Source organism: Odontesthes bonariensis, chromosome 16 (genome assembly GCF_027942865.1).
Source record: "Odontesthes bonariensis isolate fOdoBon6 chromosome 16, fOdoBon6.hap1, whole genome shotgun sequence".
Taxonomy (NCBI): Eukaryota; Metazoa; Chordata; class Actinopteri; order Atheriniformes; family Atherinopsidae; genus Odontesthes; species Odontesthes bonariensis.
Window position 1 is genome coordinate 12,866,549 of NC_134521.1, and position 13,397 is coordinate 12,879,945.

Here is a 13,397-nt window from a genome sequence, read left to right on the forward strand (position 1 = left end):
CGGAGAGAGGAAATAAAAACCAATTTGACTTTCTTTGAACCTTGAATCCTGCTTAGAAATAAGAAGCACATTAAACAAAAGTTTTTTTTTTTTGTTTCTGCGTCTGAGCTTTTAATAGAAATAATTAATTTAGCTTGAGTTTGATTTTTAGTTCAAATAAGTCATTGAAGTATTTTGTGCATATCAGTGTTCAGTCATTGTAGATGTTAAGCAAGATTAAATTATTTTTGTTTAACAATCATATATTACTTTTTATAACTCATTCTGCTCCATTGTCTATTTTGCTGTCAACCACACAGCACTTTGAACCCTCTGTGAGAACAATGTTTATGCAAGGAAATGTGTTTTAACAAGGGCTTCGCATTAACCACAGCCTTGTATGTCTATCAGATGTGTATCTTTTCCCTGTGTGGCTGGTGACAACAATACCATACTGTTGTTGCAGGCTGAACCACAGGGTCACCTTTTCACCAGGCTCACACCTCTCTGTGTCATTCACAGCCCGGAGGACTCCTGCTTTCTCTGTCACAAGTGTCCTCGCTTCTCTTCAACACAGTGATGCTGTGACGCAGAGGGCGAGCTCTTCTGGACAAGTCTTTGTACCACATTGTACATCCTCTCTTTTTTTCTGTTGTCAAGTGAACAAAGAATATTGTTTGCTAAGTGACCAGCAGATAAAACCGTGTTTGATCTGAGCGGTTTCCAGGCACAAATACTGTAGGGCTAACTCTTCCTTTGTGCTTTTCTGCTCAGTGAGCTTTCCCTGAAAATATATGAACTATACATTTCTGTGAATAAAACCTTGGCTATCCTTTATCTTAACTGATGGAAGATACAGTTAGTTGCCAAGTGCCTTCATGCTAGGCTCAATACTGACTGAGCTCTGTGTTGATTTGCCTGTTTGACCTCTGACCTGAGACTTTATCAATGAGCACTTTCAAACTGAAATTAACTTTTGCAGGGTGGCATAAAGTAAAAGACTATGTAAGAAAAAAAGCAGCCGTGTTTAAATTCCAACAATCATCAGAAGCTGTAAACCTTCACATTTTATTTGACATGGCAGGATTAAACTTGGACCCAACCATTAACGCATTCTCTTTCACAAGCTCTTCTTTTGTTGATCCTATCTAGTTTGCTGTGATGCATGTTTTATCATTTAGGCAACTTGTGGTTTCTGGCGCTAATATGTTACTAAAATGTAAAAGTCTGTGGGCTGGTGCATCAGTGCTGTTTAAAGCAATGGGAATTCAAATGAACATTTTTTCAAGAGAAAAAGCTGAAAATGCCTGTGCTTTAATGCTCTGCAGCAATACAACAGAAGGTTAGCATTCTTGGAACGTTCAATCACCATGCAGATCATTTTCACGAGTGTCACTGAATCATGAAGGACACTTAAGTCTGAGATGTGATCAAAATACAGAAGCAGCACTCTGTGCTCTGAGTTTGTTGAATATAGTGATACAGCCCTGTTCGTTTATTGCCCCCCCGCACAACAGAGTCTCTGTGGTTTCCTGATATGCATGTGTCATTACAAATTTATACATCCTGTTCCCAGAAAAGACTGCTCATTAATCAAATGTTTCCAGAAAGTGTTTGCGACACGCAGACGTCAAGAATAACAATAATGATAGTTCAAATGACAAAACTTTGCATGTCACATGTTTAAAAGAGCAAAAGGAAAACAGATTCAGCAGGATAAGAAAGAAAAACCTCGACAACAACGCAAAAACAGTCAAATGAAGTCACAAAATTTGGTAAAACTGAAAATAAGAGAAGCAATAAACAACATAAAAGAACCTTGACCAGCCGGTTTTTTTAGCAACCAGTTACATAACAAACTGTTAGCTGAATGTATAGTGCCCTCATGTGCTTATCTGCATTCATTACAACATTCTTTTTGCTTTATTTTCTGACATTTAAAAAGTGTCATTAGAAAAACTGTTTTTTTTTTTCCCACATTTTTCTTTTAACATATAATAATAAAAGTAGCATCACACCGTAAGCAGCGCAGCGTTATGTCATGTGCCTGTTGTGCTGAAGAAAGCTTTCAATATACAACTCGGTTTCCAAAAAAGTTGGCATTCGCTTTAGATGATGAATAAAAATCACACCCCAGAGAGTCACATTTCAAAGACAGGGAGGAATTTACTGCTTATAGACTGTGCAGACAAACAGTATTGGCTTTTTCCTGATGAATTTTTCTTCATTAATATCTGTACAAGAAATATGAAAAGGAAGAATGGCCTCTCTTGACCCTGGCTCATTTAGGATGGTCTGAAAAATGTCTGACAAATCGAAATAGTCAATTCTTAAAACAATAAACGCTGCTTCCTCAAGCCTAAAGGGAGGAGGATCATCCCACTTGCAATGAGCGCAGAGTTCAAAAGCCAGCCCCTGTGATGGTCTGAGTGTTTGAATGCACCATTAATGCCGAATTATATGAATTATATACAATATATAAGAATATTGTATATCTTACAATACAGTGATAAACATTCCATGTTGTTGGCATAAATGTTGTCTCTATATTGCATCTAATCAAACTTTTGGATCACATTCTTTACAATTCATTTCATTCTTTTTTTTTAACCCACATTAGACACAGCTACCCAACTTTCTTGGAAACGTGGTTGCTTAGACATGACAGTTCTCCTCCTGTCAAAGGTCTTGTGTGTGTGTGTGTGTGTGTGTGTGTGTGTGTGTGTGTGTGTGTGTGTGTGTGTGTGTGTGTGTTTTATTTATTTGTGCAATAAATTTGCACATGTTAGTGTTTTTTGTTTGTATTTTAGAAGACTTGAGGCACAACGAGAGACAGAATCCACAAGTTGTGAAGAAAAGGGAATAAAGAACAAGTAGAAATGGCTGGGCTGGTGTTTCTGATGCCGCCAGGAAGAGACTGATTCTGCCTCCTCACGCTCCTGGTGCGAAGCGTGGTTGTCCTCTTTGTTTGGATGGATGGGCTCTCTGTTGTAAAGAATTGATCTGTGGCCAGCACCATGCCATTCCCCTTGGATGTTTCAGTGATGAGACTTTTGTCAGAGAAATAGGGGCCTGAGCCTGTGGTGTAAAGTGACTCAGAGGGTGAAGTTTCCTTTGTGCCAGAGACGAGATGATGAATGGTTGCTGGACTGGCAGTCGCGGGCAGGTGATTAATTGTTAGGTGAGTAGCTGTAGTTAGGGTGGAAATACTGATGGGTGTGGCTGTGAGGGTGTGGTCCTGTGAGTTCAAGGTCTCTTTGGGGGTGTGAGGTGTGCTCAGCAGAGCAGAAATGGAGAAGTACCACCACCCAGTGACACTGGCTTCAGGGGGCATGGAGCTCAGACCCGGGGCACTGGCAGCCAGAGGGGGCAAGTTGTAAGAGGCAAAGTGCCACCCTCCAGTCCGGCTGGACCGCGCTCCTCCACAAACAGGGTGGGTGTGGCAGGGGCAGCCAAGCACACGTGCAGGGGTGTGCTGACTCCAGGAGAGTAAGTAGGCGATTTCATCGTAAAGATGGCAGGCCCAAGGGTTGTTTCCCAAAGTGAGGATTCGAAGTGACGTCATCTTGTCTAACAATCCAAATGGCAGCGAGGAAAAGCGGTTAGCATGGAGGTACAAGTGAGTTAGCTTGGGGAGCCGGTCTAGAGAGCCCGGCAGCACCTTCATAAGCAGGTTGTGGGACAGGTCAATGGTCTCCAAGTGTGTAGGAAGGTTGGTGGGCAGAGTCCAGAGGTGATTGTGGCTAAAATTGAGTGTGCACAAATTTATCAGTGTATTATTGATGAATATGACCTTCTCCAGCTTGTTCCTTGAGAGGTCCAGCATTTGCAGATTCCACTGGTAGACCGTATCATTTTTGTCCAGCAGCTGAATACGGTTGGAGATGGTGTGGAGCTGCCAGAGGGAGCGGGGTAAGTCCTTGGGCAGCCTGCTCAGCCTGTTGTGGGACAAATCAAGGATGCGGAGGTGGGTGTATGATGCCAGCTCGCCGTCCAGGTTGTGAAATTGGTTGTGGGACAGGTTGAGGGAACGCAGGTTGTGCTGTAAGCCATCAGGCAACTGTCTCAGACCCCTCCAGGAACAGTCTACCTCTCTGTGGCTGTGGCTGCAGGAGCACATGGAGGGACACACAGCCAGGACACGCAACTCCACCCATAACACAAGCACAAGTCCCAGAAAGGCCCCATCAAGAAAAAGCTTCAGCAGCACATGCCGACTGAAAGAAAGACAAGGGGGCAGGAATATTAGTGGACACAGCAAATCTCTTTACCACCCTGAGGCACAGTTTGAAAGTAGAGCTGTGTCTGCAGTGTACTTGGGTAGTGAACTCAGGACACACACATTTACTGTGTTGTTACTATAAAGGGCTGTGTTGAATAAAACTGGCTTAATCATCTAATGCTGTAGCATCTGCAAGACTCCTCCTCGTGCACACACACCCATTATATACATGCACATTATGCATACCCACACTGGTAGCCCAGCGTTTGCTGCTCATCTTTTCATTGTTTGCAGGTACACAGTAAACATTACACGACACACTAACTCCGATCCTGTATCACCGTCCCTTACATGCACCATTACACAAGCATTGAAATGTGTCCTTTTCCATAACAGATTAACATTTGACCTGAACTGTGGGATGATATTTCAACTCTATTGGAGAATAACATTCATCAGCGAGGAAGAGAAATCCCTGCAGTCATTTTCCCTGGCATCAGTTTCTGTTCAGTCATCAGTGGTTGTCAGTGAAGTCAGTCCCATGTTCTCAGAGGAGGAAAACTAGCTCAATAGACGGGTTTTATTAATGACTCCACAGAGGACTCATGCATCAGTTGGTCCAAAGGCAGGCAAAGACACAGGCAGGAGCTCTGCGCCATTGAAACTGCAGTGTTTGCAAGCCAGGGTGTGGCAGAATGTGTGTGTAAAAAGAGTCTTTAAATTAGTCTATAACTCACCTTCTCATCTTATCATTCCAGTCACTTTGCTCTGTTCCTTTTTTTTTTGCTGTCCAGAACCTCTTCTCTCCTCTCTTGCTTTCAAGCTCGGGACCAGCTGGTGCTCTGCTGAAGTTGAATTTTTTTTCTATGATTATTTTCCTTCTATATTCCTATTAGAGTTTGACCCCTGCTCACTTGTCCAGTGCAGGTATTTTGCTCACTGGCTTGCAGTTCAGTCCTTTTGTCCTCCTTGAAAGCTGAGTGTTTACTATCGCCTTTTATGGATCTTTTGGGTTAGCGCGATCAGGCACTGCAGGCTCTGGATTTACTGTGTGCAGTGGAAGTGAAAGGGGAGGGGTGGTGTGTTGAAGGGGGGGGGGACTATTGGGAAGGAGGAAAAGAAATGAAGCGCATAATGGAAGTGCATACAGGAATTCCACTGGGGAAGCTTCTTAGTCCCTTTTAAATCTGACAGCTTTCAGGATTTACCTCTGCATTTCAAGTGATAACGATTGTTGTGTTTAGATTAACTGACTGTTTGTATTCACTAAAAGATAAACTGTTATCAGTTATCAACTAAATCTATATCATCCCTCTCTGAAGTGTCCCTGTGCCGAGTGATGAAGTGCTGTAATTGGTTGTTATTTTCTCCATGTAAATAAAGAGGCTGCCACAAAAAGCCTCAAGATTTATTGCAGAGGAGTCTCCTCCTCTGCAGCATCCTACCTGTCATCAGCAATACAGGCAACCCTCCATTTTGCACTGCATTGCTGCACTTCTACCCAAGGTCCCAAGGTCCAACTAATCAATGTCCAAGCTTTTAAATTGTGACAAATTCTACCTTAATAAGGTTGCATCATGTTCCTGATTTTTGCCAACACATCAGCTGAAAACCTGAGATTTTTTTTTTTTTTCCAAGATGGGAGATGTTCTTGTCTTTGCTTAGTGGATATGCAAACTAGAAAAAAACTCTCTTTTGCATCATGCTTGCTACTTCCTCATCTACCTCCCTTTTCACTTTCTTTTCTTGCCTCCATGCATGCTTCCTGAAGCTGGCTGCACCAATATCAAAACTCACGGCTCCTTCCACCAAACCTCAAGTCACACCCTCGCCTCTCCTGTCCCTCCCTTTACAGTACGATAAAATCTAGCTGTGTTACTACATAGCAACTAAATCCTGCAGAAAAAAAGCTTTCCCTTGAGAAATATTTAACATTGACTCACTGATACTGGCTCTATACTTGCACAGAGCTTCCCGAACTCAAACATTTGCTTTTGCATTCACTGTTCAAGCTTCAGATTCAGCAGAGGCTGTTTGGCAGAGAACAAACTATTTAGAGTTTTTCACAAAAGGTGTACATCCGTCATGATGTCACGAGTAAGCAGATGAACAAATATCTGCACATGACAGCGGAAACAACCCCATATTGGTTTTTTGAAAAGGTTTTTTGTTCGGCTTTGTGGGCTCTGGCTGAGGTGAAAGAGAGCGTTCTTTCTGAGTTGTGTGGAGCTGCCTGGAAGAGGCACATTCCCTGCTTGCTAATCGAGCAGATCTTATTCTCTCTTTCTCTCTGTAACACATACAAACATGCACACGTTAGACATCTAAATGGGAAATGAGAGTATTTAATTCAAAACTGAAGTTACAACTTGTTTCATATTACTGCTTGCAGCCTCCAATAAAAGGAAAACATGAAAAGTAAAAAAAAAAAATGTAGAGCACAAATGTCAGAATAATACATTGTCAACAAATTGGTTTTGATCAGAAACGCTCAGTGCACACTGGGATAATTTTAGGAATGCACACAGCTGTTTTACTTAAAGGTAGGAAAAAGCCGCTGGGAAAAAATTATTTACAGTTGAGGGGTTGTAAAGCTATAGGGAGGTGAAAGCAGCTGGGTTTCACACAAGGAACTCTACTCCACATCCTTTGGTTCCTCTGTGCCTTCAGAGGTGGAAGCTGCAGCTGCTGGGGTGGCTTCAGAGGAGGATGAACTGTCTGCAGTGGCAGCAGGTGTCGATGCCTCCTCACTGCTGGGAGTGGCCCCCGCCTCCTTCTCTTCTCCCATTTGTCCTTCCTCGCTGACCTGCCCACCGTCCTCTTTGGCGGTACCGTTCATCTCCTGATTTGTTTGACTTATTCCAGTCAACAACACACTGGTTTCTTTGGTTTCCGTTCCTGAGTTGGTTTTGTCCTTATTGACAGTTTCCATCTGGTACTCAGAGTTCATGATCAGGTCGCCGTTGCGGCTGATCATCTTAAGGCGTCTGCTCAGCTGGCACACCTTACATACCAAAAACAACATAGCTATCAGGAGAAGAACGCACAGTATGATCAGTCCAGCACACACCAGAACCACTTGGAAATATGTGTACTTTGAGTGTAGCAGTGATAAGATGGTGGTTTGGGTGGGCTGCGCTGGAGGTGAAGGTGAAGTGCTTTGTTTAACCATACGCGGGACCGTTTTAGCTGACCCACTGCTCACTGTGCCATCATGACGAACACTGGAAGTTACAGGTGGGGGTTCCGGAGCAGTTGGAGAACTGTCATCTGAGTCTGGAGAGACTGTCTGGTTGGTGCATGCACACCATGGGATAAACAGTAAAACACCCAGGATTTCTGTGCAGTACAGCAGGCAATTCATGTTGGTATCTGAAAAGACATGGGATGACAGTTTAGGTTTGAATTACATGCTTATTACAGCAAGTACAAGTATGGAGAAGCTCATAGACACTATTGGTATTTCGAGGTACTCGTGCTTAACTTTTACATTTTACATTTTAAAGATGAACACTGTACTTTTTATTTTGCGTAATATGGTCAACCGATTAAATTACTCAGGCAGTTTTATAGATTAAGCTGCTCTGTCCTTTGTGGAGCATTATTTCAACTTTTACCAGCTGCACCATTGAGGAAATGCGTACACATGAATTCACCTCGATGGTGATCATGCTCTGATATACGCTCATGTAAGACTAAAACTCTATATAAGGGGGATGTTTGGCACATTGAGTAAGTTTTAATGCAAATACTTAAGTAAAACATTGAACTCAGGATTTGCATAGCACTTATAAACACTGTGTTTTCTTACTGTTCCTTTCTTCTGCTGTGAGTATCAAATGTGACTTGGATTACTGGTCAGTTTCTGCCAATCATAATCTCTTAGATTTTAAAAATACACATTTAACTTTCCTTGCAAACAGAAGCATGTGGAGAACATAAATGAGTTAATCAAAATGTAGGTTGATGTGAGGGCAGACGGGCCCAACAAAAGCTAGGAAAAAGTGATCAGTGAAGCACGGCTTTGTGAACTGGGGTTTTGGGAACAGACCATGATAAAACTTCATTTCGACAAAAAATAATAAGAATTACACTGTGCTGTCTAATGTTGGTGATGCATCACTACATGGACGTTGTTTTTTACATACATCTGTGGAAGCAAACGGTTGACCTTCAAATATCTAACAGAAGAAAACACATGTAAAAACCCTAAAACGATGCACTGTGATATATAGTACATGACACTAAACAGCAGTCGGATCTGTAGACACTGATTTAATATGGGGTCCACTCAGGTAAAAAGATAAAGTAATGACCAAATAACTAAACAAACACATTTTGAACTAATTAACTATATTTCTTAAGTCTTGGGACTTATTTTTTCATACATTATTATAATTGTACACTACATTTCTACAATCAATCATAAACTGTCATTAAATCCCACAACATTTCACTGCATCTATTAAGAGTGTAGCATCAGATCTATTTGACGTTTAGTTGATGTTTTAAAAAATTCAAGATTGTCGAAAGTACCATCTTCGAAAAGTTTGTTTCTAAACTCATAATGAACGTTTGTTATTTCACAAAAAAAAAAGGTCGTTAAAAGAAACAGTTTGTCACTTACATTGTTGGTGGTGATGTGCTGCCAAGAAAACCAGAGATCTGTGCCAGTGAGCAGAGTGAGCAGGAAAGTTCAGAAGTGTTTAGAGGAACCGAGAGAGAATGACAGCAGTCCAGATGAATCGCACGCTCATCTTGCAGTCTCAATCTAACTTCTTCCTTTGGACTATATCAAGAAAAGGAAGTGGTTTTTGTCTTCTGTTCAGTGGTGCTGCTGGTCATGAAGACATCTGTGGGGAGTCAGACTGTAAAGATTAGCATGTACTGTGCTTACTGTGTCGCTCATTTATAATAATACTGACTCTAAATGCGAACACTGCAGGTCGTAAACCAGTGATAGATATATATATATATATTGCTATGCTGATGATACTCAGCTGTATTTATCTATGAAACCAAATGAAACCAATCAGTTGGTCAGACTACAAGCGTGTCTTAAAGACATAAAGACCTGGATGGCTCAGAAATGTCTGCTTCTAAATTCAGACAAAACTAAAGTCGTTATCTTTGGACCTGAGCGCTCACTATATAATTTCTCTAGAAGGTATTTCCTTGGCTTCTCGTACTACAGTGAGGAACCTTGGAGTTATTTTGACTAGAATTGATAATTTGACGCACATATAAAACAGGTTTCTAGGACTGCCTTCTTTCACCTTCGAAATATTGCCAAAATCAGGAACATCTTGTCTCAGAGTGATGCAGAAAAACTAATTCATGCATTTGTTACTTCAAGACTGGATTACTGAAATTCTTTATTATTGGGCTGTCCCACATATTCTCTGAAAAGGCTTCAGCTGAGCCAAAATGCTGCAGCCAGAGTTCTGATGAGATCTAACAGCAGAGATGATGTTTCTCCAGTTTTAGCTTCTCTCCATTGGCTCCCTGTTAAATTCAGAATAGAATTTAAGATTCTTCTCCTCACATATAAAGCTCTTAATGGCCGGGCTCCATTATATCTTAAAGATCTAATGGTAAGACATTTTCCAAACAGAGCACTTTGCTCTCAGACTGCAGGTTTACTTGTGGTTCCCAGAGTTTCTAAAAGTAGAATGGGAGGCAGAGCCTTCAGTTATCAGGCCCCTCTCTGTGGAAGCAGCTGCCAGTATATGTCCGGGAAGCAGACACCCTCTCTACCTTTAAGATAAGGCTTAAAACTTTCCTTTTTGATAAAGCTTATAGTTAAGGATGGCTCAGGTGACCGTAAAACATGCCATAGTTAAGCTGCTATAGGCCTAGACTGCTGGGGGGCCTCTTATGTCACACCTTTTCCTGACTTTTGCTTGGGGGGATTGGACTGAAGAGACGTTTCAGTATAGTATGCTGGTTTCCTGGCTAGGAAATTGTTTCTTTTTAATTGGCTCTGTATAAATGAATTGGATTAATTCCGAATTTAATTCATTGGATTTGATTGGATTGTGATTACAATGAATTGAACACCAATTGGCTTGAATTGGACTGTATTATTGAAGTGCCTTGAGATGATATTTGTTAAAATTTGTTGCGGTATAAATAAAACTGAATTTAATTGAATTTAATAAATCTATATTTGTATATACTTATGTATGTGTATATATATATATATATATATATATATACACATACATATATATATATATACACACATGAGTTGTTTTATGAAGTTCCCTTTCTAGTTTCCTTCTGTATGAACAGAAACAGATTCCCTTGTGACTTCATTTCTGCAATTTTTCTGCACCTGCACTCTGAAAACACAGATTCAGTGGAAATCTAAATTTTCAAGTTTCAAGTACAATAAAGGCAGCGGCAGCAGCATGACTGAGTTCACTCAACGTTCATAAATCCACACGCCTCACAAGCATTTGTTTTGCAGGAATGGAAATAAAGATCCTGGAGTTTGGAGTGTGTAACCGCCTGCTGTGCTGTGGACAGCCTCATCGCCATGACAGACTGGAAAAAACGCATTTTCATTAAAATGACAAAAAATGAAATTCTTCTGGGTTAAAAATAATCATTCTAGTCAGACTATCTCCCAAAAAGTCTGTGCTGAGAACATTTGACAGCATTTTGTTGCTTTTCATTCGGCCAGAAGGCTGAAAGCAAAAACTTACAGGTGTAAAAGGCTGATGTCTTACATAACTGTGCAAATTACTGTGGCTGACATTTAAAGAAACAAGCTGGCATACTGTTGTAATAATGTCATTTATTCACTTTTTTTCACCTATAAGTAGTGGTCAAACATTAAGTGCAGGGCACGTGTGGTGCATTGTTTTTCTTTTTCTTTTTCCTCAGTAAAGAAAAATGTAGTTGGGTGTTGAGGATAAAAGTATTCCTAAAACTTTCCAGTTGACTTACAACAAGAAAATTAGAACATATAGTTTCAGCTCGGCTCAATGATGCAGATTTAATCTGATGAAAGGGAAACGCACCATCGGGCTAAATATGCCAAACAGGAAGTGAGAGCAGAAAGCCCACAGATGACTTCACCTCAAAAAACCCTGCATCTTCCACTGAGAGACAGAAAGTCCCGTTTGTCAGAAATAACCCTTTCACTATACATTTACCGTGGATGCCTGTGTGTGCATGTGCGCCCCTGTTTTTGTGGTCCATTTGGTGCTACCTTCACATCTATAAATAGCTCCTTGCTGGCTGTGATGGTGGACAGCCTCATTAAGGACAATCCCAAGGACAGCAGTTGATGGCTGACAGATGCAACAGCGGGCTCAGCAAATGTCAAAATGGCCTTTCGTTCTGCCTTGCTCTCTCCATCACCTCGGTTTAAGAGCAACACCATGGTTGTGGTGCATTTCTATTATCATTTCTATTTCATTTTAGGTTTTTAGTTTTAAAACATCTTTGAATAACACTTGATTTGATTCAAATGTTATTGAGCCGTTAAAAGATCAGAGCCCCAAATTTGGTCAAAGGAAATAACAAAGGCAAACAAATGACTAACTGTCATTGTTACATGACTGGCCTCCTTGTAAAGGAAATCATTTTTTCCCCTTCGCCAAAAGCTGGTCATGTGATCCAGTACCAGTTGGAGTCATATCCCTCTTGGTTGCAGCAGAGGCTACAAAGCCCTCTCTTCTCCACTGGATTGATACCAGCACTCGGATATCAATCCATCTCTCCCTAATTTTAAAGCTGTGTTTCAGTATAAATGTGAAAAAATGAGGCACGTATTTTGAGGTTTAGAAAATATTGTCTTGCTCTTACATTGCATATTGTTGTCCTTTTGATTACTAATATCAATACACAGTATATGGGAGCAGACAGTTTAGTCGCTTTATTGTACACTGGTTTAGAAACAGATGTGCTGTCTTTTTTTAGATTCACAATGAGACACTTTTATTTTCCATAACATGCTTCGGAGCAGAGATCAAACTGGTTTACGGACTTAAAAGATGGTAGCTCACATTCAAACAAGCTGAATGAACAATACTGAAAAAAAAAAAAAAAAAACAATTTTCAAAGATTATATTTTGGCACTTTGCCTTAACTGTTGGATACGAGCAGGTGAACGTCTGTGGTCTCGGGTGCTGTGGGTGTAGCACTCACTGATGCGTGCACGTGAACTTATTTCCCCGAATAAAACAGACTACTGTTCATGTAAAATGTGCACGAGAGTAATAACAAGCTGAGCTCCGTTTCAGTGTGAGACTGAAACTTATCCGTCCAGATGGTGACATCCGTTAGGAAGATTTCTGTGGGGTATTTATGCCATCTAGAGGCAGAACAGGATTTTGAAACTTATGCAGCTGTAATATCAGATACATCTACTAATATGAGCTAAAAAACAACACATACACATTTCATGTTTTCTCCGAGGCCTTCTCTGCAGACACCAGAAGCTTCAGCTTGTTGCGAGGTCTTTCGGCCTTAAGTCACATCGTTAGCGGGTAGACTTTTCACTCACTCGGCCAGTTGAGGATGTCTTAAAGTCACATGAAAAAGGCCTTCCCACTTTTAATTCTAAGGTTTTGTGTCAGTTTTAAATGAAAGAAAAAAAAAAACATAACACCTGGCCCTTAACAGGTCTTAAACTCAAGCAAACAGAACCTGAGATAAACAACGTATGATATTTTACATTGAGACGTTATTTAAGGAAAACATGTTTGGCTGATGAACACAGACAGTACTCTGGTTTACCTCAGCCAAGTTAACTGAAATTTAACCTTTTAATGCAAAATTAGCTTTTTAGGCAAGATTAACGTGCACACTTTCTATAAATATGTCAAATTTAACACGTTAACAGATATATACATTTATATTTACAATTAATTTATTTTTTTTATGTATCCATCCCTTTATGACCACAGTGTACCATCTTCTGATGGCTACTTCCAGCAGGATAATGCACCATGTCACAAAGCTCATATCATCTCAAACTGGTTTCTTGAACACTGAGTTCAATGTACTCCAATGGCCTCCACAGTCACCAGATCTCAGTCTAATAGAGCACCTTTGGGATGTGGTGGAACGGGAGATTCGCATCATAGATGTGCAGCCGACAAATCTGCAGCAACTGCGTGATGCTATCATGTCAATATGGAGCAAAACCTCTGAGGAAGGTTTCCAACACCTTGTTGAAAGT

General features: G+C 40.8%; 1 protein-coding gene across 1 annotated transcript; it reads right to left on the bottom strand.

The window, feature by feature from the left end:
- Positions 1-1,271: 1,271 nt before the first annotated feature.
- Positions 1,272-5,201, bottom strand: LOC142401716 (oligodendrocyte-myelin glycoprotein-like). The gene is made up of 2 exons (XM_075487183.1): positions 4,939-5,201; positions 1,272-4,196 (listed from the first exon to the last, which is right to left on the bottom strand). Exons 1-2 carry the CDS (start codon positions 4,944-4,946, stop codon positions 2,786-2,788), a joined length of 1,419 nt encoding a protein of 472 aa, XP_075343298.1. The 5' UTR covers positions 4,947-5,201; the 3' UTR covers positions 1,272-2,785.
- Positions 5,202-13,397: the final 8,196 nt, after the last annotated feature.